Source organism: Indicator indicator, chromosome 2 (assembly GCF_027791375.1).
Source record: "Indicator indicator isolate 239-I01 chromosome 2, UM_Iind_1.1, whole genome shotgun sequence".
NCBI lineage: Eukaryota > Metazoa > Chordata > Aves > Piciformes > Indicatoridae > Indicator > Indicator indicator.
Window position 1 is genome coordinate 4951426 of NC_072011.1, and position 26613 is coordinate 4978038.

General features: G+C 39.5%; 1 protein-coding gene across 1 annotated transcript in view; it reads right to left on the bottom strand.

Annotated features, from left to right (window-relative positions):
- The window catches only part of IBTK (inhibitor of Bruton tyrosine kinase), a 50386-nt gene extending 26540 nt beyond the window's left edge, over positions 1 to 23846 (bottom strand). Inside the window, exons 1-14 of the mRNA XM_054393225.1 lie at positions 23523 to 23846; positions 20315 to 20411; positions 18543 to 18667; positions 17753 to 17863; positions 16347 to 16517; positions 15103 to 15220; positions 12121 to 12301; positions 9730 to 9853; positions 5871 to 6048; positions 4283 to 4457; positions 2816 to 3412; positions 1366 to 1452; positions 252 to 334; positions 101 to 138 (exon numbers count right to left, since the gene is read on the bottom strand). Of these exons, the coding sequence (XP_054249200.1) occupies positions 101 to 138; positions 252 to 334; positions 1366 to 1452; positions 2816 to 3412; positions 4283 to 4457; positions 5871 to 6048; positions 9730 to 9853; positions 12121 to 12301; positions 15103 to 15220; positions 16347 to 16517; positions 17753 to 17863; positions 18543 to 18667; positions 20315 to 20411; positions 23523 to 23846 (2409 nt within the window). The remainder of the gene's footprint in view (positions 1 to 100; positions 139 to 251; positions 335 to 1365; positions 1453 to 2815; positions 3413 to 4282; positions 4458 to 5870; positions 6049 to 9729; positions 9854 to 12120; positions 12302 to 15102; positions 15221 to 16346; positions 16518 to 17752; positions 17864 to 18542; positions 18668 to 20314; positions 20412 to 23522) is intronic.
- Positions 23847 to 26613: the final 2767 nt, after the last annotated feature.

A 26613-nucleotide genomic window follows, 5' to 3' on the forward strand; every position in this document is an offset into this window, starting at 1 on the left:
TTTCCCAGTATTTAGGAGATGTTATTCAAAGAAAAACTGAAAAGATGTCACTTATTTGATGCAACAAACCAAACTACCACATCTTTATTAGCACGCTTACCTCAATCCACGAGCTGCTTAACATGCTGTGAAAATAATCTGTAAAGAAAGGCATTTCAGTTCATGATGCAATAAAATGTCAGTTAAAAAAAAAAAAAAAGACAATACTACTTATATTTTATATGTATACAGAAAAAAATGCCCACACATACCAAGTCTTGCACAAAGTACACACTTATGACACGGGAATTCCTTTCCATCTAATGATTTCAGGGTCACATCGCAGAGGTAAGAGCTAAAAGATATTTGATAGGATCAGAACTGTGACTAAGAGGAAGAGCTACAAGTCGTAAACTCTACAAATAAAGTTGTTATTGTTCCTTGTCCTATCACTGTGAACCACCCAAAAGAGCCTGGCCCCCTCCACTTGACACCCACCCCTCAGATATTGATAGACATTGATCAGATCCCTCTCAGTCTTCTCTTCTCCACACTAAACAGCCCCAGGGCTCTCAGTCTCTCTTCCCAGGGGAGATGCTCAAGTCCCCTAAGCATCCTCCTGGCTCTCCATTGGATTCTCTCCAGCAGGTCTCTGTCTCTCCTGAACTGGGGAGCCCAAAACTGGACACAGTCTTGCAGGTGTGGTCTCACCAGACTAATTGTGTCTAAATTTAGTCAATTTTAAATGGTTTATGTTAGGTTAAGTTATTTCTTTTACAGTAGAAACAACTATAAGCTTTGACAATGCATTTTCTGAATGAAGTAATCCAAATTCTGTGAAAAAGCTACTCATGTGCAAACGTAGCTCTTATTACTTACATAGACTGTTCAAGTCTTTGGGTATAAATAACCCAGGCACACCCAAGAATTAAAACCTTAACACCACTTGATAAAATGATAAGGATTTTTTCTTTTTGAAGAAATTCCACACACTTTCTTACAGAAAAAAAAAAATTACACATTTGCTTATTTCCAATCCATGTAGCCTTATGGTCACAGCAAGCACACCTGCAAACTGCTTTTGCCTGGATTACCTACAACATTTCTCTTGGAATTAGTATTCTATGGTACAGTTAATCCACAAAACAGATTGATGTACAGAAAAAAATATTTTTAAAAGCAAGAATATGCCATACACATCTACCCTAGATTACTAACTCAGTCTAGAACTTTCAAACGTGAGTTACTGTGAAAGAGACAACTGTACACCACAAGTTAAAATACAGCTAATCACTCTTAGCCTACACTTAACAGATAAAGAAATGAGGAAAGAAAGACATAAAGAAAGAGGAAGATGGTAGGGGAAGCTTGATTTGGAAAGTTTACCATTTCTTCTGATTTAACTTTGGTTTGTTCCCATTCTTCTTCTTGACAACATTATTTTTTCCATTTTCTAACCTGACTCCATCCAACCTGTAAATCATGAACATTAGTAGTAAGCAACAGAATTACTACACAGTTCAAGCCACTAAGAAGAACAATTTCACAAAGTCACAACACTTCAGTGGGCTCCAAAAATCATTCATCACAGAGAGCTAGAAAGGATCAGTTGCTCCTTGAAAATCTTGACTGCAACTGTGAAGTGTAACTGACATTCTTTTCATATTCTAGCTATCTTATTTATTACCTTAGTTGGAAGCTAAACTGCTATAGTTAAGGCCAAAGTCCAACACCACAGGGGCAAAATAGGAGCTACATACACTGCTACCAGTCAGTTATCTGAGCAAAGACAGCAGTTTAGAAGAGATGTGTTTCAGCTCTGTGAAACAGCACCTCAATTTATCTAGGAGACTTGTGAATCTGGTAAAGACACAGGAGTGCTGCTGGTGGATTACAACGCAACACACTTTCCAAAGGAATGTCCTTTAACGTGGAAATTTTCCTTAGCAACTTGAGCTTTAGCAGCAGCTTTACATCTGAGATGAAAACATTTCACTGTTTTCAAAAATATAGTGAAGAAAACTGCTGAGAAAAAGATAATTGCCTCCTATGAAAGCAAAAAATGAATGCAGAAAAGAACTGAGAGAAAAAAGAAAGAACAGTAAAGTTCTACAGAAAATAATGGAATTGAGACCAAATGTTTCACCACATAATAGTAAAACTGGATCAGTTAAACAAGGACTTAACTTTGGTTTATGTTGGTTTATGCTAAATCTATTCACTGCTTATGGAAAAACTGGTAAAGACCAGACTATAGAAATTCATCAGTCCAAAACTCAGTCAGATCAGCTGTCCCTAACAAAACAAGTATTGATGTTTTATCAGAACCATTCTGGAAAATCAGATGATTTGCATCACATGCCCAAGTCTTCAGAGAGCTCATACCTTAGAAGATCACATAGGGCAGATGTTTTAAATACAAATGTCCAAGAGGGACATAATAAGGGCTAAAAGAACATTTCCATCACACCGAAGACTATTAAAAAATATTCTTTAAGTATGTAATTATGTTACAAAAGTCTGTTTCTGATATTATTCTAAAAAGTACTATGTGCTTTCTCTTGGCACGGAGCATCAAAACAAATTGAAGTTGCTTTAAAGAGATGACATGGTGTGCACTGTAAACTTTTATACTTAAAACCAATAAAACCAGTGAAAAAAGATAAACTTCTCAACCCCAAAGTGCCTTCTACTTTAGGTACAATTAAAGGAGGGGACCTTAAAAAAAATCACCTTGCTACGGGCAGGAACAGCCTCCACTAACCCAGATTTCTCAAGGCCTCATCCAACTCTATGAAGAGCTTACTAGAATAGAAATCCACTTCCTTTCACCTACCTCCCACTTAAATCGCTGAGTCCAAACTTATTTGCTGCACTTTGCAACATTTTTATGAGGTTAGCTTCTTCATCAACAACTCCGCCTTTTTTAGATTTGCTCTTCTGTTTTTCACTTATAACTTGTACTTGATTATTTCTGTAAATCTCAAATGCAGACTTTCCATTAACATCGTCATCAAAACTCATCTTGCTCAGGTTAGAAATTAAAGTATCTTGGTATTCTTCCGACTTCCCTTTAGGCAGGATTTTTGGTTTGCAACCATGAGTTAAAAGATCACAGGTATCAGTATATATGAACTGCAGAAGGTATGCAAACAGATCTGGATGAACTTTCTCTATGATGTATAGATCACACCCGACAGCATCTTCATCTTTACGGTAGACATCCGGAGTGTCTAACTGATTGCCGCTGGAAGCAAACAGCTTCTCGAAGAACTCAGAGCGCACAGCTAAGATGTATTTGTGCAGGGGGTAGGTTCTTGTGCCAATCTGAAAAGTCACATCATGGATGCTGTCCATTTCATCGGTTTCTTGTAACAGTTTGCCAAAATCCTCTCCAAAACTTGATAACGACACACTTGGAATTTCATAGAGACTGGAACAAAATTAAATCCATCACAAAGAGCCACGGAATAAAATCGTCCATAACATGTTTAATGAACAGGGTGAGATCGTTTCCATTTGGTTTGTTTGTGTTTTTTCCTTACATTGCTGGATTACTAAACAATTTTTGTCCTATTATTAGTTATTTTTATAAAGACAGTATTTAGGCAACTATTAGGCAGTATTTAGGCAATGATTAGGCAGTAATTAGGCAATTAAACCACATATGTAAGATCTGTCTAGCTGCAGACTATCAAATAGTTTGTTGTCTTTATAATCTCACCAATGAATGTGTATTATCAGAACTATCTTCAGTTTATTTCCACAGCAAGAAAACAGAAAATGTAAATAAATGTAAATAAAGCTAATATTTATTAAATATATGGAAACTACTAGCTAGTATTTATGAAACTTATGGAAACTACTATGAGACTGCAAGGAACATGGTTCAGTATTCTACTTACTTATTTTCCTTTAAACACTTTTTTTCCCAAAGGAAAAACCACTTCTCTTATTTGAAAGCTGATTATTGATGAATACTAAATGAGGGACTTTCTACAGCATTTAGAGCTCAGAGTGTGTTAAGAAGTACATCACAAATCCTGGCCTTAAAGACTTCATATCACATTAATCACACTTCACATCAACACGAATACTAATTATGCTAATATTTAAGCTGAGCTCTTTGGGTAACTTCAACACAGTTGTTTACTAACAAGTACTATTCTCTTGCAGTGTGGATAACTGCATTTACTGTGACAACTGCTTTTCAAAACCTCTGTTTTGGCTCACACAAAATGACTTAATTGAAATCACACACATAAAAAAAGAAAAGAGGCAGTTGTTGGTATTTTAAATATACCTTGTTTTAGGATCTGACTGTAAAACAGCAAAATTGCAGCCATTGGGATCAGTGGCAATACTGACAGCTCGGTGAACAAAAGTCAGCTTCTGTAGTTGAATTCTTTCATACACACTGTTTGAATCATGTTCACAAGACACGTCACATGAAGAATTCTGAAGGCCTGATACAAGCTCTGTTTAAAAAAAAAAAAAATTAAAAACCAAACATAGTAAGGCCCAGAAAATAATGTAACAAAAAAAGGACTTCTGAAAGTCCATCAATGGAGTCACTGAATAAGGCTACATTATGCTGCAGATTTCACCTCACTTGACTGAAATGCACCTCTACATCTATGGGAGAGGTTCTTGTGGAGTGTTTTGTTACTTCTTCATGTAAGGGAAAACACTCAAATCTAACATTCAGTGTAGCCTCTTGTGGAATAAGACAAGCTGTGCATCAGCATACCGCAGTGATTTTCTTGTCCTGTCATATCAGTTAAAACAGATTTAATACAATTGCCTCCAGACTTCATATTCTATCTGTTTAAATTATACCCAAATGAACAAAGTGCTACTGAAAAGATGGGATATTCTCTGAAAACTGGATTGTTTTTCAAGTACTGGATAACTGAATACAGGCACACCACTCACCACAATCACTAAAACCTTTCAAAAAACATCTCATCACAAATCAGTGATGGATCAGTCTGGATTCTGAAGTTTCCTTGGAGATACTAAAACTACAAAAGAAGAGCAATAGGCATTAAAAAAAAAAAAGCAGTGCTTACACATATATAGCAGCACCAGGTCAAACTGCAAAAAGATTTTGGTGCCTCTGTAATGAGGGAACTATTATATGATGTGGAGAATAAAAGAAAACACCAGCAGAGTAAAACTAATAGGCAAGTCCAGATTGAGCAACAGAAGAAAGATTTTTACTGTGAAAGAATAAAAAGAAAAGGCCTGATAAAATTAAATAATCTCAGTATCAAAGGAAGGAGAACTGCGAGATAAAGCTATAATGTTCAAATGCATCCCCAGGCTAAAAGTAAATCTATTTCTTTCCATAGACTTTTAAGGACCCTACATGAACACGGCTGAGAGTTCTGATTAAAAAGCTGATCTATACTAGGCAGGTATCTTCCTCAGAGGGAAACAACCCATCAGGACCTACTCTCAGCATTGTGAGCCAAGTTAGTAAGGCAGAGATTTCTCCAGATCCTGTATTATACATATATAACAGTCTGGGAAACATGAAACATTTCACAGACAGTGCAAGTAAGTATTGATTCTTCTTTTGTTTAATACCAGTTTCTTACGACTCCTCAACTAATACATGACAAGATCATTACTCAGGACCCTTGTGCTACTATTACTCCTCAGAAGTACTTTTCTTTCTGGAGATCTCCACCTAAAGGTTGACTGAAGGCAGCAAAATAAACAAATTTTAGTACTTCTGAGGAAAGAGAACAGCAGTGGCCAGTTCTACCATCAGCCACAGAGGAAAGAACAAACTCCCCATGCAATACTGTCAGGGACTGTGAAGGTTTGATTAAACTTTTACACTGATTGAAGCACTTAAAAACCATTAAGAAATCACAGCTAACCTTTCTTTTCTGAGATTTTTTTCTCTTCTTCCAGCCACTGCCCTGTAAAGGCTTCACCATCCTGTGTGACAAACATTATTTCGTTGCCATTTAAAGCAATATCAGACATGAAGACTTGCCGGCCATATACCCAACGACACTGCCTCATGGAGTTGTTTGATGACTTCCAGCAGAACACCTATAATATCAGTTTGTCAGAGGGAAAAAAAAAGGGAAATCTTCTTACCATAGAAAAGTAATTATGTATTACACACTACTATTTTTTTTTAAGACAAGAACATGCATCTCATGATAGAACAAGAGGGAATGGCCTCAAGCTATGACTGGGTAGGTTTAAACTGGACATTAGGAAAAAAAAATTTCACAGAGAGGGTGGTCAGGCATTGGAATGTGCTGCTTAGGGAGGTGGTGGAGTCCCCAAGCCTGGATGTGTTTAAAGGTGGTTTGGATGTGGTGCTTGGGGCTATGGTTTAAGGGTGACCTTTGTAGAGTAAGGGTCTGGGTTGGATTTGGTGATCATGAAGGTCTTTTCCAACCTGAACGTTTCTGTGATCTCAAAGTGACATATAAAAAGAGAAAGGCAGTCTTCAGAATTATACCCTGAAGTGTGATGATCATCTAATGCAAAGTACCCACAGGTAAAAAGGGGCCAAGCCTTGAGTACTGTGTTCAGTTCTGGGCTACTCACTGTAGAAAGGACATTGAGGTGCTGAAGTGTGTCCAGAGAAGGGCAATGAGGCTCATGAAGGGCCTGGAGCACATGACCTATAAGGACCATCTGTGGGAGCTGGGGTTGTTCAGTCTGGAGAAGAGGAGATACCTCACTGTTCTCCACAACTACCTGAAGGGAGGTTGGAGCAAAGGGGGCAGTCTGGGGCAACAGGACTGGGGATAACGTTTTCAAGTTGCATTGGGAGAGGTTTAGGCTGGATAGTAGGAAATATTTCTTCACTGAAAGGGTTATCAAACATTGGACAGTGGTGGAGTCACCATCCCAAGATGTGTTCAAGCAGTATGTGGATCTGGTGCTTAGGGACATGGTTTAGAGTTGACCCTTCTGTGCCGGGCTGAGGGTTGGACTGGATGATCTTTGAGGTCTCTTCCAACCAGATATATTGTGTGATTCTGTGAACCCACAGGTAAAACAGGGAATGTCTCTTATAATATCAAGATCCATTTGCCCATTGACATTTCAACAAGGACAGCAAATGCATCATTAAGTGAAAAAACAAGTTTAGTCTAGGTCTTCATTTAAATAATTTTTTTCCAATTTGTTTGCTTCTATGTCAGGCAAAATTCAAAGCTGTCAGATTCAAAATTTAAACTGTTTCCTTCTTTTTTTTTTTTCCTTCTTTATTTCCCCTCTCCTTTTTTTCTTTGACAAAAATCTCCTGTTTCTCTGTACCAGACAAGGTTTTGGAATGAAGACGATCAAACACAAACGTTAAAATATTCAACAGAAATGTGAAGAACTGCACAGTAGGACCCCAACAAGGTACATTGTAAGTGTTTGAAAAAAGTGAGTGTGAAGCAACAACCCAATGCAAGGTGAAGTCCAGATGTGGCACTAGTGGTGCTACACTGGGGCTTTTGTGTTCTCCCACGGAAGGGCCTGCACAGGTCTCTCAACATCTGCATCAGGAGTAACCTATTATCTTTCCCTCCTCTTGATGCTCACAGAATCACAGGCTAAGGCTGGCAGAGACCTCTAGAGGTTATCTAGTCCAACCCCCCCACTCAGGAAGGGCCATCAAAACCCAGTTACCCACAACCACGTCCAGACCATTTTTTAGTATCTCCAAGGATGAAGACTCCACAGGCAATTTGTGCCACTGCTTGATCACCCTCACAAAGTGCTTCTTCATATGCAGATCATCCTTTATTTTCAGTGATACCCAGTGACAGAACCAGAGGCAATGGGAACAAACTGAAATAGCCTGGCTCCACCTTCTTTTTATATTCCATGTATTGATAAGATCACAAATTTTGAGACTTCTCTTTTGCAAGCCAAACAGAACTCTGTTAAAGAGAGTACAATCAAGCCAGACCAGGAATGTTGATTCAGAAAACAAAAGTATTACGACCCTATCTTTCTCCTTAATAATTAATGATGCCCAAAAGCATCATGAATTATTTAATTAGCACTTAAGATGCCAGCATTTGTTAGTATTCAGCATGGAAAAACACCAAACATAGGTTGACATAATTCCATTGATGCAGGAAGACAAAGGACTTTCACACTGCTAAAGCAGTGTCCCAAATCTGTTGAAGGGGCAGTACCAATACAGTGTAAGTGTTAGAGGCTAAACCTCAAATGACCAATATTGAAATGGAAGGTTATAACCCAAGCCAATTAACGACCTAATAAACAGGCAAAAATCATTCAAAAACACAATTTAGTCAAATGCTAAGAAAGAAACAGAAATACCCACGCTGCTCCCTATTTTTACACATAAGCTCAGTTTTCAATATTCATTAAGAATGTAGCATTTCAGAAACAAAACCTTTTTGTAATCACCACTAGATGGCACCGAAGGCTTAGGTCTCCCAGCGAACAGCTCTAGAGAAGACTAGAGTCTTAAACGTTCCTATAAACTGCTAATTCTATGGGAAGAGTGAGGGAAGAAAACAATCTGCCACAGCATTCCAGATCTAAAGACAACAGAGAATCTACACTTGCTTATAAAAAACTAAAATACTCACCAGGCTTACCTGTAACTTTTCACCAACAGAAGGGAGATCTCATCTACAGAACATCTGTTTTTCAGCAAATGTTCTAAAAGCTCCAAACTCAAGAGACTTCTGTCCTGCTGCAACTAGCCCCACTAAAAAGGGCTGGAGAGCAGCCCTGAGGAGAGGGACTTGGGGGTGCTGGTGAACAAGAAGCTCAGCATGAGCCACCAGTGTGTGCTTGCAGCCCAGAAAGCCAACCAGAGCCTGGGCTGCACCAGGAGAAGTGTGGCCAGCAGGTCAAGGGAGGTGATTCTCCCCGTCTGCTCTGCTCTGGGGAGACCCCACCTGGAGTACTGCATCCAGATCTGGAGCCCCTATTACAAGAGGGATATGGACATGCTGGAAGGTGTCCAGAGAAGGGCTACCAAGATGATCAGAGGGCTGGAGCTGCTCTCCTATGAGGAGACAGACTGAGAGAGTTGGGGCTGTTCAGTCTGGAGAAAAGAAGGCTCCGATGAGACCTTCTTGTGGCCTTCCAGGATCTGAAGGGGACCTAGAGAAAGCTGGGGAGGGACTTTTTAGGATATCAGGTAATGACAGGACTAGGGGGAATGGAGCAAAACTAGAAATGGGTAGATTCAGATTGGATGTTAGGAAGAAATTTTATACCATCAGGGTGGTGAGACACTGGAAGAGGTTGCCCAGGGAGGTGGTGGAAGCCTCATCCCTGGAGGTTTTTAAGGCCAGGCTGGATGTGGGTCTGAGCAGCCTGATCTAGTGTGAGGTCTCCCTGCCCATGGCAGGGGGGTTGGAACTGGATGATCCTTGAGGTCCCTTCCAACCCTGACTGATTCTATGACTCTATCATTCTTAGAGGCCCCCTTTAAGTACTGCAAGGCAGCAGTAATGCCACGTATGCTATTTAACCACTTATGTAAGAAAACAAAAGGAGTTACACCTTCATTAAAAAGCCCTTGGATGCTCACAGATTTAAAAATAGTGTAAAACATTTTAAGAGCCTTGCCATGGGCCTTAAAAAAACCTAAAAATAAAAAAAAATACTGCCAGCTCTACAGAAATGAACTGGTTGCTTCCTATGTGCAACTTTGTCCTGTCTTATGTGTAAAGTTTGATTCATCAGTATGCAGCTTACTATATCATTATGATTTCTAGGGACACAACTTACTCTCCCAGCTTCATCCAGTGCTAGAATGCAGATCTTCTGACCCTCATTTTCTTTAAGATGCTGGGTATCCAACTTATATTCCAAGAGTCCCCCATTAACAAGAACTTTTTTAAGGTTCAGTTGTCTGAAAGAACAGAAAATGTTAACTTCTTATTCCTTCATTGTGTACTTTTGTTGTTTCTATGACAATTATCTTTTTCATTTATAGAAACAATTAAAAACACACAAACAAACAAAAAGAAACAAACCACAGTTGAGGTAGTGACACTAAAAAATTACTTTAATTTCTCCCCACTGGTATTACTCTTATTACTGCCCATAAAAAAATATTGGTACATTGCAATCTGTTTTGCTTTTAGGTAAGTCACATCCACAGGCTCATCACAAAACTCCCTAACTGAAACTGGTCTATGATTTCCCTTAGATCTTCAGCATCACAAAAACTATAGTTACAAAGAGCTAAATGATTTTTTTTTTTTTTTTTAGTATTAAAGACCTATCCCATCCCACTAGGCCATTTCTCAGGTTTTTGGTGGGTTTTGCTTTTGATCAGGTAAAAACCTGATCAAAGCTATGCACCCTATCTTTTTTCAGTTTCTTAGTATAAGAGCACAGTTAATAATAGCAATAAGTTTCTCCAAGTGCCAGCACCTCCCCTTACAACCATGTAGAAAATGAAGTGTAAAGCAGTCATTAAGCTATAGCATTGCAATAAATGGAAGTGAAGCTGAAAAGCTAATGAGGAGTTAGCTGGGAAAAATGCTAATTACCTCTTCTAATCTGTTATTGCAAACTAATAAGAGAGAAGGTGATCAAGTAGTTCCCTAAGTTAATGACTCATGGGCAATTTCTTCAACAGGTTTTACCTCTGAGTTTTAGCATATGGACCAGATGATGCCACATGGCCCCTCCTGCAATCAAAATTACCCTCAATAGCATACTATATTACAGGATCACAGGATGTTAGGGGTTGGAAGGGACCTCTGGAGATCTTCAAGTCCAACTCCTTGCCAGAGCAGGGCCATATTCACACCAATTATGAAATTCAAACCTCAAATTACTGATTCAAAATCCTAACAACGTAACTGAATAGAAAAACACATCTTCAACACCTCCTCTAAGATGCATTTATACAAATTCAGGCTAACAGAGGACCAAAAAGACCAGTTTCAGTATTTTTAAACCTAGAGCACAAAATATTCCCTCTTCATATGCTTTTTTAAGAAGTATCTTCGGTAAACAGCAAGTGGCACTTCAGCCTCAACTAACAGTGACTACTGATGACTTGGTGTGATCAGTAAGTTTGCAGATGACACCAAGTTAGGTGGCAGTGTTGATCTTCATGAGGGTGGGGAGGCTCTACAGAGGGACTTGGATAGATTGGATCAATGGGCCAGTGTAAATGGGATGAGCTTCAACAAGGCCAAACACCAGCTCCTGCACTTGGGTCACAATAACCCCAAGCAACGCTACAGGCTTGGGGCAGTGTGGCTGGAAAGCTGTCTGGCAGAAAGGGACCTGGGGGTGATAATGGACAAGCAGCTGAAGAGGAGCAAGCAGTGTGCCCAGGTGGCCAAGAAAGCCAAAGGCATCCTGGCTGGGATGAGAAATGCTGTGTCCAGCAGGAACAGGGAGGGGATTGTCCCCTTGGACTCAACTCTGGTGAGGCCACACCTTGAGGATTGTGTCCAGTTTAGGGCACCTCAGTCCAAGAGAGATGTGGAGGTGCTGGAGCCAGTGCAGAGGAGGGCAAGGAAGCTGGGGAAGGGCCTGGAAAATAAATCTGATGAAGAGCAACTGAGGGAGCTGGGGATGGTTAGTTTGGAAAAGAGGAGGCTGAGGGGAGACCTCTTTGCTCTCTACAACTACCTGAAAGGACATTGTAGAGAGGCTGGTGCTGGTCTCTTCTCACAGGGAATTAGTGATGAAACAAAAGGGAATGGCCTCCAGCTATGACTGCGTAGGTTTAGACTGGACATTAGGAAAATATTTTTCATGGCAAGAGTGGTCAGGCATTGGATTGTGCTGCCCAGGGAGGTGGTTGAGTCCCCAAGGCTGGATGTGTTTGAAGGTGGTTTGGATGTGGTGCTTGGGGATATGGTTTAGGGGTGAACTTTGTAGAGCAGAGTTCTGGGTTGGACTTAGTGCTCCTGAGGGTCTTTTCCAACATGAACACTTCTGTGATTCTGAACAACAAAAATAGAGAAACAAAAATCGATAGCTGCAGCTCATATAGAGCTGCAAAGGAAGAAAACCTCAAGGGACCTCTTTTTTGCTACTTCACGCACACAAAAACATCCCAAACATAATTTAAAATAGCTTGCAAGTGTAAGGCTACTGTGAAATCTTCACCTACTGCTCTTCATGACAGATTAGAAAAGTTCCACATACTTTGAAGCCATCTTTTTGCACTGATAGTCTGCAAGCAAATAGATATCTCCTCTCTCAGTAACACAGACTGTAGCGCCGTCACTCGCAGCGACCAAGGACACGGAGATATCTTTATGGTGAAGAGCAGACACTTGGCGAAGTACAGTCACATATTTTTCTCCATTGGGATCCAGCAGATAACCTAGAAAACACAACACACCCCAAAACCATTATTTGTTATTCCACACACTGTGCATTTAAAGGACTCCTTGCTATGCTACTCTCAAAGAACCTTTATTTTCTAAAATATTTTTTAGGTAGTTACAGAATTAATCTTCAAATTAGAGAAGAGAGCCACCATAAAGACTTGTTAGCTGACCACAAACTCCAGAAAATATTCAAGATTTGACACACAAAACATGAAGTAAGGCATATACTGGCTTGAGAGCAGCCCTGACTGGCTTGAGAACAGCCCTGAAGAAAAGGACTTGGGGGTACTGGTGGATGAGAAGCTCGATATGAGCCACCAGTGTGCACTTGCAGCCCAGAGAGCCAATCACATCCTGGGCTGCATCAAGGAAAGTGTGGCCAGCAGGTTGAGGGAGGTGATTCTCCCCCTCTACTCCACTAGTCTCCACTGAAACCCCAGCTGGAGTACTGCATCCCTGGAGTACTCCTGGAATACTGGCACCCCTCTTACAAGAAAGATCTGGAGGTACTGGAATGTGTCCAGAGAAGGGCCACCAGGATGATCAGAGGGCTGGAGCTCCTCTCCTATGAGGACAGATTGAGAGAGTTGGGGTTGTTCAGTTTGGAGAAGAGAAGGTTCCAAGGAGACCTTCTTGTGGCCTTCCAGTCTCTGAAGGGGGCTACAAGAAAGCTGGGGAGGGACTTTTTAGGTTGTCAGGGAGTGATAGGACTGGGGGGAATGGAACAAAACTAGAAATGAGTAGATTCAGATTGGATGTTAGGAAGAAATTTTATACCATCAGGGTGGTGAGACACTGGCACAGGTTGCCTAGGGAGGTGGTGGAAGCCTCATCCTTGGAGGTTTTTGCAGCCAGGCTGGATGTGGCTGTGAGCAACCTGATCTAGTGTGAGGTGTCCCCGCCCATGGCAGGGGGCTTAGAACTAGATGATCCTTGAAATCTCTTCCAACCCTGACAATTCTATGATTCTATATTCTACAGGGAAAGCTATTTAATGCTGTTAAACTCTGCAGTGGTACTGCCTTTGATACCAAAGAAAGAGCATTTATTTGATCATATTACAGTTCCAGACATTAGAAAAAACACTGGCATAAACTAATCTATTTCAGACACTGGAATATACCAAAGAAGCTTGTCATGACACTACTATAAATGCACATAAGCAATTATGTGAAACAGACATGGTTGGAGCTGCAACAGAAGATCTCTGACAAGTCTGTATTTTTTAAATGAAAATAAAATTAGGCCATTGCTGCTCTGCTGCATCCAGAAACCCAAGACAAAGAATCTGATACGTAAAGTGCTCTGTGTGTACTTCTAGCTGCATCAGGATACAAATACCCAGGAACAAGCAGCGTAGCTACATCTACAGCTGGAAGCAACCTTGTCATATGATGGTGTAATGCTGTGCCCAAACATCTTAAAGAGGCAGAGTTTATGACTACAGGTCTATCATAGTGCCCAGCTGATAGAACTATACCACTTATGATCCAGTTACTATCTCCACATGGTACTGCACTGGGCCATGTGTACACTAGAATAATCTCAACAACACAACCAACTACAAAAAAAATATTAAAGGATGAGCGTATATACAAACACACCCCCCCCCCCAAACAATAACAAACAAACAACAAAAGAAGCAAACAAACAAAAAATTCATTAGTAAAATACTTCCCAGTCAAGGACATTTGCAATCTTAAATAGGAATACAAAAAAAAAAAAAAAAAAAAAAAGAGAAGTGTCTGAACCTGATGCCTGAACTGGTGCAGATTAACTGTAAATACCAGAGCTGGCTAACAGTTTTGCTTGCACAAATGCAAATCCAAATCAGTATTTCAATATATGTTCATTTAAAAAAAAAAAAAGACAAAGCAATTAAAATATTCTATTCAAACAGAAAAAAAAAAATCAAGAAGTTCACTAGTTGGCAATACTTTTTTTATTTTTTTTTCCCCCTGATTACAGAATAACACCAAGTTAAGGTTCTGGTAATGATACTGATGAAAGGAATTCTAGATTTGGGCAAGCAGTCCAATTTAAAAAGTTACTATGGAAAAAGTTATCAGTAGCATGTTTACAGTGTGTGGTGAAAGACTTTATTAAGGGCAGTACCAGCCAGGCTGCTGGAAAGAGACAAGTGTGCCTTGGGGTAATTTGCAACACAAACAGCAACGTTCTGTTTCCTGAAAGCCTTCAGCAGCTGGACCACACAAGACACATGGAAGGCAAAAGAGTGATAAAAAGAGTTTAAATACAGAATTAATAACACAGGAGAAGAAAAGGCTCTGAGGAGGCTTTGTTGTGGCCTTCCAGCATCTCAAGAAGGCCTACAAGAAAGCTGGTGAGGGACTTTTTAGGATGTGAGGGAGTGATAGGACTACCGGGACTGGATCCAAGCTAGAGGAGGGCAGATTTAGATTAGACATCAGGAAGAAGTTGTTTACCATAAGGGTGGTGATACACTGGAACAGGTTGCCCAGGGAGATGGTAGAAGCCCCTTCCCTGGAGGTTTTTAAGGCCAGGCTGGATGTGGCTCTGAGCAACCTGCTGTAGTGTGAGGTGTCCCTGCCCATAGCAGGGGGGTTGGAACTAGATGATCCTTGAGTTCCCTTCCAACCCTGACAATTCTGTGAAAAGAAGTGTGTAGGCAAGTTGTCATCAAACTGGTTAAAAATAAAATAAAAATTAAGAGAAAAGAGAAAGCTTTAACCAGGCCTCTGGTGTGAGAATCAGATAACAAAATAACATCTTTCAAAGGCTGGGTTTTAATTTCAGAATGCTTCTACCTTACCTAGTTGGCCGCCATTCAGCCCCATGGTATACACTGCTTCCTTAGTCCATAGCACTGTATGGAATCTGCCTGCAGCCACTCCAATCACCATTCTACCTTTCAGGTTTTTTGCCTGAACCTAAGCACAAATCCAAAGCACATCTTAATATTAAGCAGCAACAAGTGAGTTTCACATGTACAGACTTCTGACAACATTTAACTCCTAAAGTCATTCAGAATGAAGCACTGGTATCAATCCACATACAGTCTAGTAAAGTCAGGGTTATTTCAGAAGTTTGTCAAGTGGTGCTCAGTAAATTAGTGCCCAAATCAGGTAAGCTTTTTGCATTATCTAATCAGAACCAGAATCAAATCTCCTTAGGCACTATTCACATACAAGATGTTGAACAAGACTGCTCAGGATATGTATTACACAGCCAAAGAAGACTCAGGTGCTACAAAAGTGTCAGCTGAAAAAATTTCAGCTTGTAAATCCCAATGAAGACCACTTTACTGCTAATTCCACACTTCAAAGTTAACTGGATTCTCCAGATCAAGATCAAAGCAAATACTGTGGATACATAGAGCTATCATTACACTATTGAGAAGCATCCCACTCTATCCCAAAACACAATGCTGTTGAATATTGGCCAGTTTTTCTTTCCTGCTTTTACAACACTGGTAGTACAATGTTGTTCCACTCCAGATGAAGCTTCCCTTCAATAAGAAGTAATGTAACTCTTATTTACTCGTGGAAAAAAAAATAGAAAAAAGCTAGAGATTGAGCACAGAAATATAGTCAAATTGCTGATACTCATACCATCTTTTCCATGTTGCTATTCTTCTCAAAGGATTATGAGTCCAGAACCAACAGTGCTCTCAGTGATGGACACAACCATCAAATCCTGAGATCCACCATCCAGTAATTCAAAGGGAGTAGAGAATCAATCTCAGCTAACACATAACCTATTTCTTTTACATCATGTCAGCTACAGAGCAATTTGGGGAAGAAAAGGGGTTTGGCCGTTGTAACTTGTACCATACTTAGCACTAGAGTAACTTTAGTACAGTTCAGGTTACAAACTAAGACATTTATCAGCACACAGTAAAGTATTAAAGATTGAGGTGCATGATGACACAGAATCAAGATTTTATCAGAACTCATAATGTGCTTTACTGTCCTGAAAACGTGTAAAAGTTATTTTCACAACCTTCACATTTTACTTTCTGTTAAAACAATTAAGCTCTGACTGATGTTATTTTACCTGTCTAGGAACACTGCAGTTAGCAGGAGGAGGAAGAATACCCAGTTGATGGAAAGTGTTTAAACCAAATGTGTAAACATATCCATCTTCTGTTAACACAACAGTATGATCCTTAGCTGCAGCTATCTGAGAGCACTGATGGCCAGCTAAGCCTTCCACAAGTCTAGGAATCTGCACAAGACAAAAGTACATTAAAAATGTATTAGTTTAATACTAAACAGGAGCTATCTAGGAAACCAAAGTTACACAAATAGAAAGTTATGATCAAATACTGAGCTACAGAAGAAAATGCATTTGAACATTGAATATTCATTAATGTAATTACCATTTTCAATGCAATGAAACAACCTGCTTTCATCTGAAATGCACCTCCGCTCTCAGGGGAAATGACTTGCAAACTACCTGCTGCAAAATCAGGTTGGAAACTGCTATCTTCAGGACAGCTGGACAAATGTTAATTATTATCTCTTTTGTTTTTCTTTTTTAAATTACCATTAGCAATAAAGATTTCCCCCTTCAAAACGCAGGATAATCCTATGAAAATTCTACAGAATGAGGAAGCAGTTCTGTATCTTTGACTTGTCATACACTCTTAACATGAGTTGTCCTGGAACTAATCAGCTGAGTAATATCCCAATTTCAAAACAGAAATTTGCAAAAAAAAAAAAAAATCTAATTTCACAGAATTGCATTTAAAAACAAAAAGTTAATAACTGAGCTCCAGTCTTCACTATAACACTCAGCAGCATTGTATCAATCTCTACCACATAACTGATATTAGAATTTTTTTTTAATTGTTGCAAACTAAACACAGGCTAGCAGGTAGTGTGGCAAGGATAAGATCCTGAAGTCTAAAAATTATATCTGTCATAACATAGCCCTCTCGAATTTTGGTTTTCCCATACTGCAACAATGTGCTACTCAAATGAAAGTGATAGGTGAGTTTTCATTTAATAGCTGTGCAAGTTTACTAAGAAGAAACCCTACCATCATTTTCCATGCCACTACACTCCACAGTACTGCTGTTTCCTTTTGCCAGCCTTGACACTCATCAGATGGATTCACAAGCCTGTTTAAGAAGCCATCACAGCCCAAACCCATTTGCTGCCACTCATCTGGCATCAGCTAGCCTTTAAAACAACTCAGCTGTAACTAGACCACAGCATTTAGGTATCTTAAATTGAAATATATTTAAATGCACATTCTTCTTCTGTCACCTCATTAGCAGTGCTGGAGAGGATTTTTTTTCTGTTATTTCATGGGGACCAAGGGTATTTCTCTGAACTCAACAGCAAACTCATTTTCACAGTACACTCACAGAAACTCTTAATTAATTTATGAGATTGACTGTTTGAAATAAAAGAAATATCATGCTAGACTACAGGAGATGGCACAGGATGGCATACCAGGCATGTTTGTTCATCACCATGACCCAAGCGTCCTCCTTGTCCATGTCCACATGTATAAACTTGACCTTTGTGGGACAGGAACACAGAGTGGAATTTGCAGAGTACCACCTGAAAGAAAAAGGGCAAAATAGGAGTGGGGAAGAGGTAGTACAGAGCAAATTACTTTTCTCAGATAATTTGAAAACACCTGTCAAAGCTACTTTGCAAAGAAGTCCAGCTTTAATAAAGATCTGTTCATGAAAACATGAGTAAGACACTTATGTTAAAAGCACAGGACTGACAAATCAAGTCACAAGGAACATAAAATATGGGCTTTAAATTCATTCTGTACTGGCTTAACCTACTTGGAGACTTACAGTTTGCATTTAAAGTAAGTTCAAGTACTGGTCTACAGGCTAAGGGAAGCTCAAAATACTGAATTTTCAGGGCAGCAATACTGCCTCCAAAGAGCTGAAGGAAATCAGGTGAAGATTGCAGCACAGAATGCTTGTTCAAGTTGTACTCTAAGCTTTCAAACATTCTTAAACTGAAGTCTCAAGAAATTATTAGGGACAAAATTGCTGCTAGAGGAAGCATGCTTAACAGCAAATGCTGCTTTCAAAACAAACCATAAAGAACAAACCATCAAAACCAAACCCAACAAGAAACCACAGACCACACTTTTTTTTTTTTTTTTGCATCCCCCCCGAACATTTTCAAAATTTGCTAATATCTTCAGTACTTGCTCCCCTTCAGATACTCATCCAAGGTCACAGCAAAAGGTGCCTGTATTAAGCACTGAGAATACCTGTTTGATGTACACGCCATTTCGAGGGAAGAGGTCCACCAGTTCAGGATGATGTTTACCCTGTTGACCACCATGACCCAAGGTAAAATTTATATTGCTTCCCCAGGTGTAGACTTCCGTGGGATCTGCAATGAAACACATTTTCTCTGCAGCTTGTAAATTTACTGGGCTCATGCATAGTGACTTTGAAAAGCAACTCCTGCTGCTTCTATGCAAAATTTCAAGAGGAAAGTTTTTTACCTCAAACTGAATTTTAAAAATATTTATTCTTATGAAAAAAAAGAGGGCTATGACAAAATATTTCAACAATAATGTATAGATAATCAACATCACAGAATCACAGACTGTTAGGGGTTGGAAGGGACCTCTAAAGACCATCCAGTCCAACCCCCCTGCCAGAGCAGGATCACCTAGACCAGATCACACAGGAATACATCCAGGTGGGTTTTGAGTATCTCCAGATAGGGAGACTCCACAATCCCCCCATGGGTAGCCTGTTCCAGTGTTCCATCAACCTTACAGTGAAAAAATTCCTCCTCATGTTTTCATGGAACTTCCTATGCCTCAACTTCCATCCATTGCCCCTTGTCCTGTCACTGGGCATCACCAAGCAGAGCCTGGCTCCATCCTCTTGGCACTCACCCTTTGCATATTTATAAACATAAATGAGGTCATTTCTCAGTCTCCTCTTCTCCAAGCTAAAGAGCCCCAGCTCCCTCAGTCTCTCCTCTCACAAGGAGGAGAGATTGCTTTCCAGTTGCAGAAAATGCAAACATTCCTCAGCAGCAGATTTACTTGTGTTTTCAGAAGACTACATTAGGTTATCTGTGCTTTGCTTCAATTTAGCAAAAAGCCTTTCCCTATAAAAAGGTTATGCTGTCATGTGCCATAACCACTTTCAAATCAGACATGTGCCCCAAAACTAACACTTCATATATTTTTTAAAACCTCTGATTTACAGTGATATCTGAACACCATTCTCAAGATTTACGTAACCAAAAATCAAACTGACTAAATGTAAGCTCAAAAGAAACAGTTTCACTGTATAAGAAACACTGAGCATGGGGACATGGAGAACAAAAGCAGGGGAAAAAGGGAGTAGAAAATTATAGAAGAGCATTAAAAAGAAAAAAAAAGTAGCTACTGGAAAAATGACTCCCCTATCAAAGAAAGACTTGTGTGCTCAGAGATGTTCTTACATACCCATTTCTTATTTGGATAAAATGTATTTAGAGTGACTGTTAGTAGCTTATACAAAGTTACCTTGTCCAAAACATATTTTGAAGATTTAAGATTCTCCCTCTTTTCACAAAAGACACAGAAGTGGCGTAAACTATTCTATCCACTTCAATGACATCGAAGTCTCTCTGGTAACTTGAATTAACAGAGAAAAATCACAGAGTAACTGAGCAGATCATCTAGTCTAACACCTCTGCTCAAGCAGGGTGAGCTAAAGCAGGTTGTCCCAGGACCATGTTCTCTCAGGTTTTGAGTAGCTCAAAGGATGAAGTCTCCACAACCTCTCTGGGTTACCCATGATATCACTTGCTTTGGTTGTTGTTGTTTCAGTCAGTCATCATTCCTTCATTTTTGCTACATGTCCATCAAGACTCTGCACCTGCTGTCTTATGGGATTAGTGAGCCTGTATCTTTAGCCACCTCAAAATCTACACAGTCCTAATTAGAAATAGAAAACAGTCCACACTGCTACATATATTAATACATTGTTGAAACATATCCCCTTGTACAATACAATTTATTTGATTTCCTACCAGTTTTCTTGAACACCACATGGATTGGCCTGTCTTTCATCACAAGATCCAGGGCTGATAAGCCTTCTTTATCCTGAACATAGAGACTAACACCATGCTGAAAGAGAAGCGGGTGGGGGGGGGTAAAAGAAGAAGTTAATTTTAACTTCACAGCTTGAAGTAAGACAGGTAAGCATTTAACAAGCCAAATGAATCTTTCATTGAAGTTTAATATTGATAAAATAAAATCTTCAGAGTCAAGCAAACTGAGAAAATCTGAAAACAATAGTGCAATTCTGTTCAGCCATGCACACACCATGTCGATCTATCAAGTGGGATTTTGTTGTATGGGTACTGATTGAGTACTAAGATGTAATCAGTGAAACAAACTTGAAGGTAAAGCACTGCCACCTAAGAAGGGCAAGTATTCACCAGAAATGCATCCACCAGCTTCCAAGACTACATTTTTCTTATACTGGCATATTTCCAGAATCAATTTTCACAAGCTAGAGAAGTGAGAAAAAAATTGAAAAAACCACAAAAGAACTACTATGGCTTTGACAACAAGCAAGGAATACTGGTTCACAATTGCTGAGAAAAGGGAAGAGGACATAACAGCCAGACATGACAGAAGCACAAAGCATGAACAGGTCATTCTTCAGAACTCAGAGCTAGGGATATTCTCTATAAAAGCACTTTCTCAACACAAAAGTACAGCTACCTCAACATACACAGCTACCTCAATCTTGGTTTTAAGGGAGTTAAGTATTATCAATTACATCCCTGAAGAGCAGAACTGCAGGTGTCCTCAAGCAGACTGTAATGGCTAATGCAACTCATGGCTAATACAAAGGGAAAATGTACAGAATCTCACACTTAAGAAGGAAACACATGAAATTGAAAACTTGAAGGAATACAATTAATTCAAGCATGACAGGACAGCTAGCCACAGCTGAAGGATGGATTTTAACCTGCAACTTCAGTTGCAAAAGCACTAGCCAGAGCAACAACATATATTTCCCAAATGATAAAGGCAGCTCTAATAAGAGAGTGCTGATATTAATGCACTACATGACAGAAAGACCAACCTATTTTTATGATTTATCACTCAGTTGGACATTCTTCTCTTTGCCAGCTGTATAAGCAATTTACAAGCAGAAGAGAGGCTGTAGTTAATACTCAGGTGGTCTGAATTTGTAAAAGCAACCCCCAGTTGCTCAGTGGCAAAACCTGTATTTAGACATAGTCCTGGGAATAAGACAACTGCCTGCAGCTCAGAACAGAAGTCTGTCATCCACACTAGCTCAGTACCCCAGGGGCTGATTCTGAGGATGATACAGTTTCACAGTTTCACTAATGACCTGGATGACAGGACAGAGTACCCCCTCAGCAAGATGATGCAAGATCAGGAATAGCTGGTAAACCAGAGGGTTGTGCTGTCATTTAGAGGGACCTTAACAGGCAATGGACTGACAGGGACCTCATGAAGTTTAAAAAAAGGCAATGCAAATCCTGGCCCTTGGGAGGAACAATCCAGTCCACCAATACAGCAGGAGACCAACTGGCTAGAAAACAGGTCGGCAGAAAAGGACTTGAGGCTCCTGGTGGACAACCAGTTGACCACAAGCCAGCGATGTGTCCTTATGGCCAAGAATGGAGAAAGCATTCAGGGCTGCGTGTGGGAGTGTTGCCAGCAGACATTACTCAGCACTGGCAAGCCACAGCTGGAGTGTTAGGTTCAGGCTGCAAGAGCTGAGTTCCTTACCCTAGAGAAGGTCCAGGGTTCGAGGGAAAGTGCACTTCTTATCAAAATGTGTAATAAATACCTGGTCTTTAGTGCACTGGTATTAAAACATCAGAACAGAGATGTCTGAGTCTCCATTCAAAGTCCAACCAGACACAGTCCTGGCAAATCTGCCCTAGTGACCTTGCTTGAACACGAGGGGTTGGACTAGACAACTTTCTAGCTCAGCTATTCTGTAATTCTATTCTATAATCCCTTCTTCTTGCTGCTGTAATACCTTCAGAACATATCCTTTTTATAACGCAGCACAGCAGAGAGACTTCAGTGAAGGAACCAGGAGGCAGACTCTCCATGGACTGTTTCATTCTGCTTCTTAGAAGATTATCAGCAGAGCCTAACTATCAGAAAAACCTCATTCATTTCTGCAACTGACATAAAAAGTATAACAGATATGGAGAAACCAGTACAGGCCTCCTGTATGCAAGCATCAAGAATACAGACACACAAATACATGCTAGAGGACTGATCACTTTTTCAATTATCATATACACCATTTCCAGTTTTCTAAGAAATAGCATCATGTACAAATCTCATACAAACACCTACTTTGGTCAAGTTCAATGAAAACCTCCTTGCTGTGTAAGGGTACAGCACATGAAATACATATTTAACAGTTATTAGAACTTCAATACTGGATCCACAACCATTTTGCTTAAAACCAGAAAGATTTATGTTTACAAACAGCTAGTCATTGCAATTTTAAAAAGCTGAATTTAAAATGGAAAATTCTCTGCCTTAAAAGGTTTGCTTTAAGTAACCCTGAAACACAATTTTTTTTTTTTTTTTGTAGTTAAAGAAACCCTGAACATCTCAGCCATATATAGCTCTTCCCTTTGATGTACTTAGGACAGGAGGAATGGAAGGAAGAGCAATCTAGAAGAGACACAACTTGCTAAGTGGTAGGGAAGAAACAGCAATTGCAAGAAATTAACAAGGGGGACTGAGCAAAAGCCTTGGTTACATATGAATGAAATAGGGATTCACTTAATAAAGCACTCTTTAAGTGCTTCTCTCTCAAATGTATGATTCATTTCTAATTATAAATCCATTTAAGCTTTTGTTATTTTATGTTCTCTAAAAGCAGTAATTGGTATAATTACTGAACAGTCTATCTTTAGAGTATCTTCACTCTGATCACTCTCCACTTTTAAGATCCTGACCTTGATATTATTCACAAAAACCAGTCTTCAAGTCCACAATTAATCAGAGATCCTCACTCAGTGCTGATTTCTGCATGGGCAAAGGCAAACATCTTTTATGAATACAGGGACAATCTTCAAGTACGTCAATGCACTGTGATCTAAACACACTATTAAGTTATCTCTTGAGAGGCTTTCGGTCAAGTTTAAAAACCCACTCTTACATAACCAATACAACTCTCAAAACTGTAGAAATTGAAGAAAACTACAATTACAGATCACTCACCTTCAGCAAGGACAAAACACAATCAATGTATCCATAAAATATACTTCTGTGCAAAGCTGTCCAACCAGACTCTTCGTCTTTCGCCAAGAGATCGACTCCTTTGGTCTCAGCCAACCAGTCCAGCACACCTTTTTTGCCACAAGATGAAGCAAGATGTATAACATTCCTACCAAAGGCATCCTTGATAGTTGCAGCATTGTAGCAGTAAGAAGACAGAAAGGCCTTGATCTGGCCTTCACTTCCTCTGGTTACTACAGAAATAACATCCAAAGCATGCTGTAGAGATCGACACTTTGAAGTGCAGTCTGGCAAGAGAGAACTCATCTTCACTTCGAAAGCTGCTCCTCTCCTTAAGTGTATCAAGGCACTCCAATTCAGTACACAACACAGTGCCTTAGAAAAATTTGTAATTCCAAAGATGTAAATCCAGTTTTATTGAGCTGCCATAAGAAATCTTTGTACTGCTATGTTTGGCACTTGATCCAAATAAATATTTATAAATATATATTTTTAGAAGTCTTATTTCACCATCTTATATAACAAATATTCTTGTCCATAGAAAATTCCAAAAGTGAACTACCTCAAGAGTGTAGAGGGGGATTCCCCCTCCACACTACTTTATTCTTCTAAAACTCCATAATTGCAAGGGAGACCTGAAAGAGAACAAATCAAAACAGATTAGTGAACAAAAATTCTTTTCCCTAGCAATTGTACTAACTTAAATGCATACCAAACTAGTGCTTGCAAGTACAGGTGCAATGTGGCAAGGGCTAACCGGCCTTCCCCATGCCATCTGAGTTTATCCTCAGGCATTCAGCCAGTTTAAAAACCCATGACTCTTCTTTCCCACCCCAGTCTCCAAAAGCACCTCCTCCCTTTTTTTGACATAAATCTTTGAGGCTACACAGCGAGCTCGATCCAAGGAGGTCATGCAAGAACTGACCTAAAACACTCCTGGCAGAAAGGACAAAAAAAACAAAACAAAACAAAACAAAACCAAAATTAAAAACAGAAAGAAAAACAAAAACCAAACACACCAAAACCACAAACCAAAAGCATCCACCAAAATATCCCCACTGCTGTTGAGCACACCTTAGCTAACAGAAGCCTTGTCAGTCACACCCATAACAACGGAGTGTTTCCCTTCCACGAGTTTTACGCCCCAGTTCCTTTTCCCTGGCTTGAATGCTTAGCCACCTCCCTACTGTCTTCTGCAGAATCAAAAAGGCTCCTCTGCACCCCTCCTGCAACCACTGACAAAGGTGAGCAACAGATCAAATAATGACAACTTGTACAAGAGATGCAAATGCAGGCTGTTAGCATTCATGCAGGGCTACAGTATAAACTCCTGAAATGGGCAGGAAGAAGTGAAGGTGTAGGTTAGAAGGGATAAGGGAAGAAGAAGAAAGAAAAAGAGGCAAAGATACAAACTCTTCTTCATTAAAATGTATTCTAGGGCACACAGCACTTCTGCTTATTTGTGCATGCTTATCTTTAGCATATCCATCTTTCTCTGGCAGCCACCTGCTCGAAAATACAGAAGGCCTGACAGAAGCACTCATCCAGCCTATTAAATATGTGCAGTTATATTTAAATGAGCTACAGTACATGAAATGCAGACAGCAGTATAAAAGAAATCACACATGAACACATCTAAAACAGAAAAAAGCAACCACTCTGTACATCACTGATACACTGCCTAATTTAATGTGAACTTATTCTGTCCCAAAAAACCTCAGGCTTCAATCTTTCAAGCATAAGTTGCAAACTGAGTGAAGTAGTATTCAGTCATCTTTGAAGTTTTTGCTTCTTCTGAAAACTTCAGTTTAAAGTTGTTCTACCCACAAGTAAAATATTCCAAAAGAAGGTGAACAAAGAAAGCTAAAACTGTTAGCAAATCCTCAGAGGGACACCAAACAACAACAACAAAACCCGTCTCTGATATCTTTCCAGCTCAGCAGTCGTTATAAATGTGTACACCCCACTCCCTGGCCTCCATCCCCCTGGAAAAAAAGCCTGTTGAGCTTAGCTTCCATTGTTTTTCATACACTGAATGTAGAACAATATTTTATTAATGTCTCTATCTAACAAAGATGTGTCAGGGACAGACCATTTTGTCTAGAAAAGAAAGAAGAAATCCCAGTCCTCCTGGTATTTCAAGAATAATCATCAAGGTTGCCATGAGGCTAAAAGCAATTGTTTTTGAACAAACACTAGCAATGGAATCTAAATTTTAGAGACAAAAATAAAAAACCCACAACCACTCAGATTTCTAATCCAAGAGTATTAATTTCAACATCTCTTGACAAAGCCTCCAACAATTACTTTTCCACATCATTCAGACAGGATTAAATACTTGGAATGGAATTCTACAGATAAGAAGACTTTCTGTATGCATCTTCAAAACGACTTCAAACACTAGGCAAATGGAGGGGGAAGGGGTATTTTTCACTCACTACAATTTCATCTTTCATCCCTGACCAGGGGTAACATTTAGACATATTTCAGAGACCAAAACTGACCACAACTGTTTAGCTTAACATTTGTCACAGCAAGCTTCAGTTCACTCTGCAGGGCATTTTACAACCAACAGACAAACTTCTGCAGTTAACATAAGAAATTTAACATGTATCCATGTGGACTCCTCTCCTTTCACCTTCTCTAAAAAAAACTGAATTACTGTTGCAAGCTCAAAAAAAGGTCTAGTTTAATAACACAGCCTGACTTGCTGCTCTAAAGAATCAAAGTGTGACAAGTGATTGCTATCAGCAGACTCCAGCAGATTGCCAGTGCATCAAGCACCCTTCTAAACAGGAGTAATAAAAAAGTATATATTTGGAGATCTATAGTAAAAACATCACAAGTGCTGTTATCCTCAGACCAATTTGTCACATTTCACCTCACCAGCAACAAAATTATGCTGTGGAAGAAGAACAAATTTTACATACACCTTGTAAAGCACATCTTACATGTGAACCATCATTAAGACAGTGCTACAAAGAAAAAAAATTAAAAAGAAAATAAATAAAGATTAGTCAGAGGAGTCATAAAATAGAATCGACTAATCTGTTAGGTAAACTAGCATGAAATA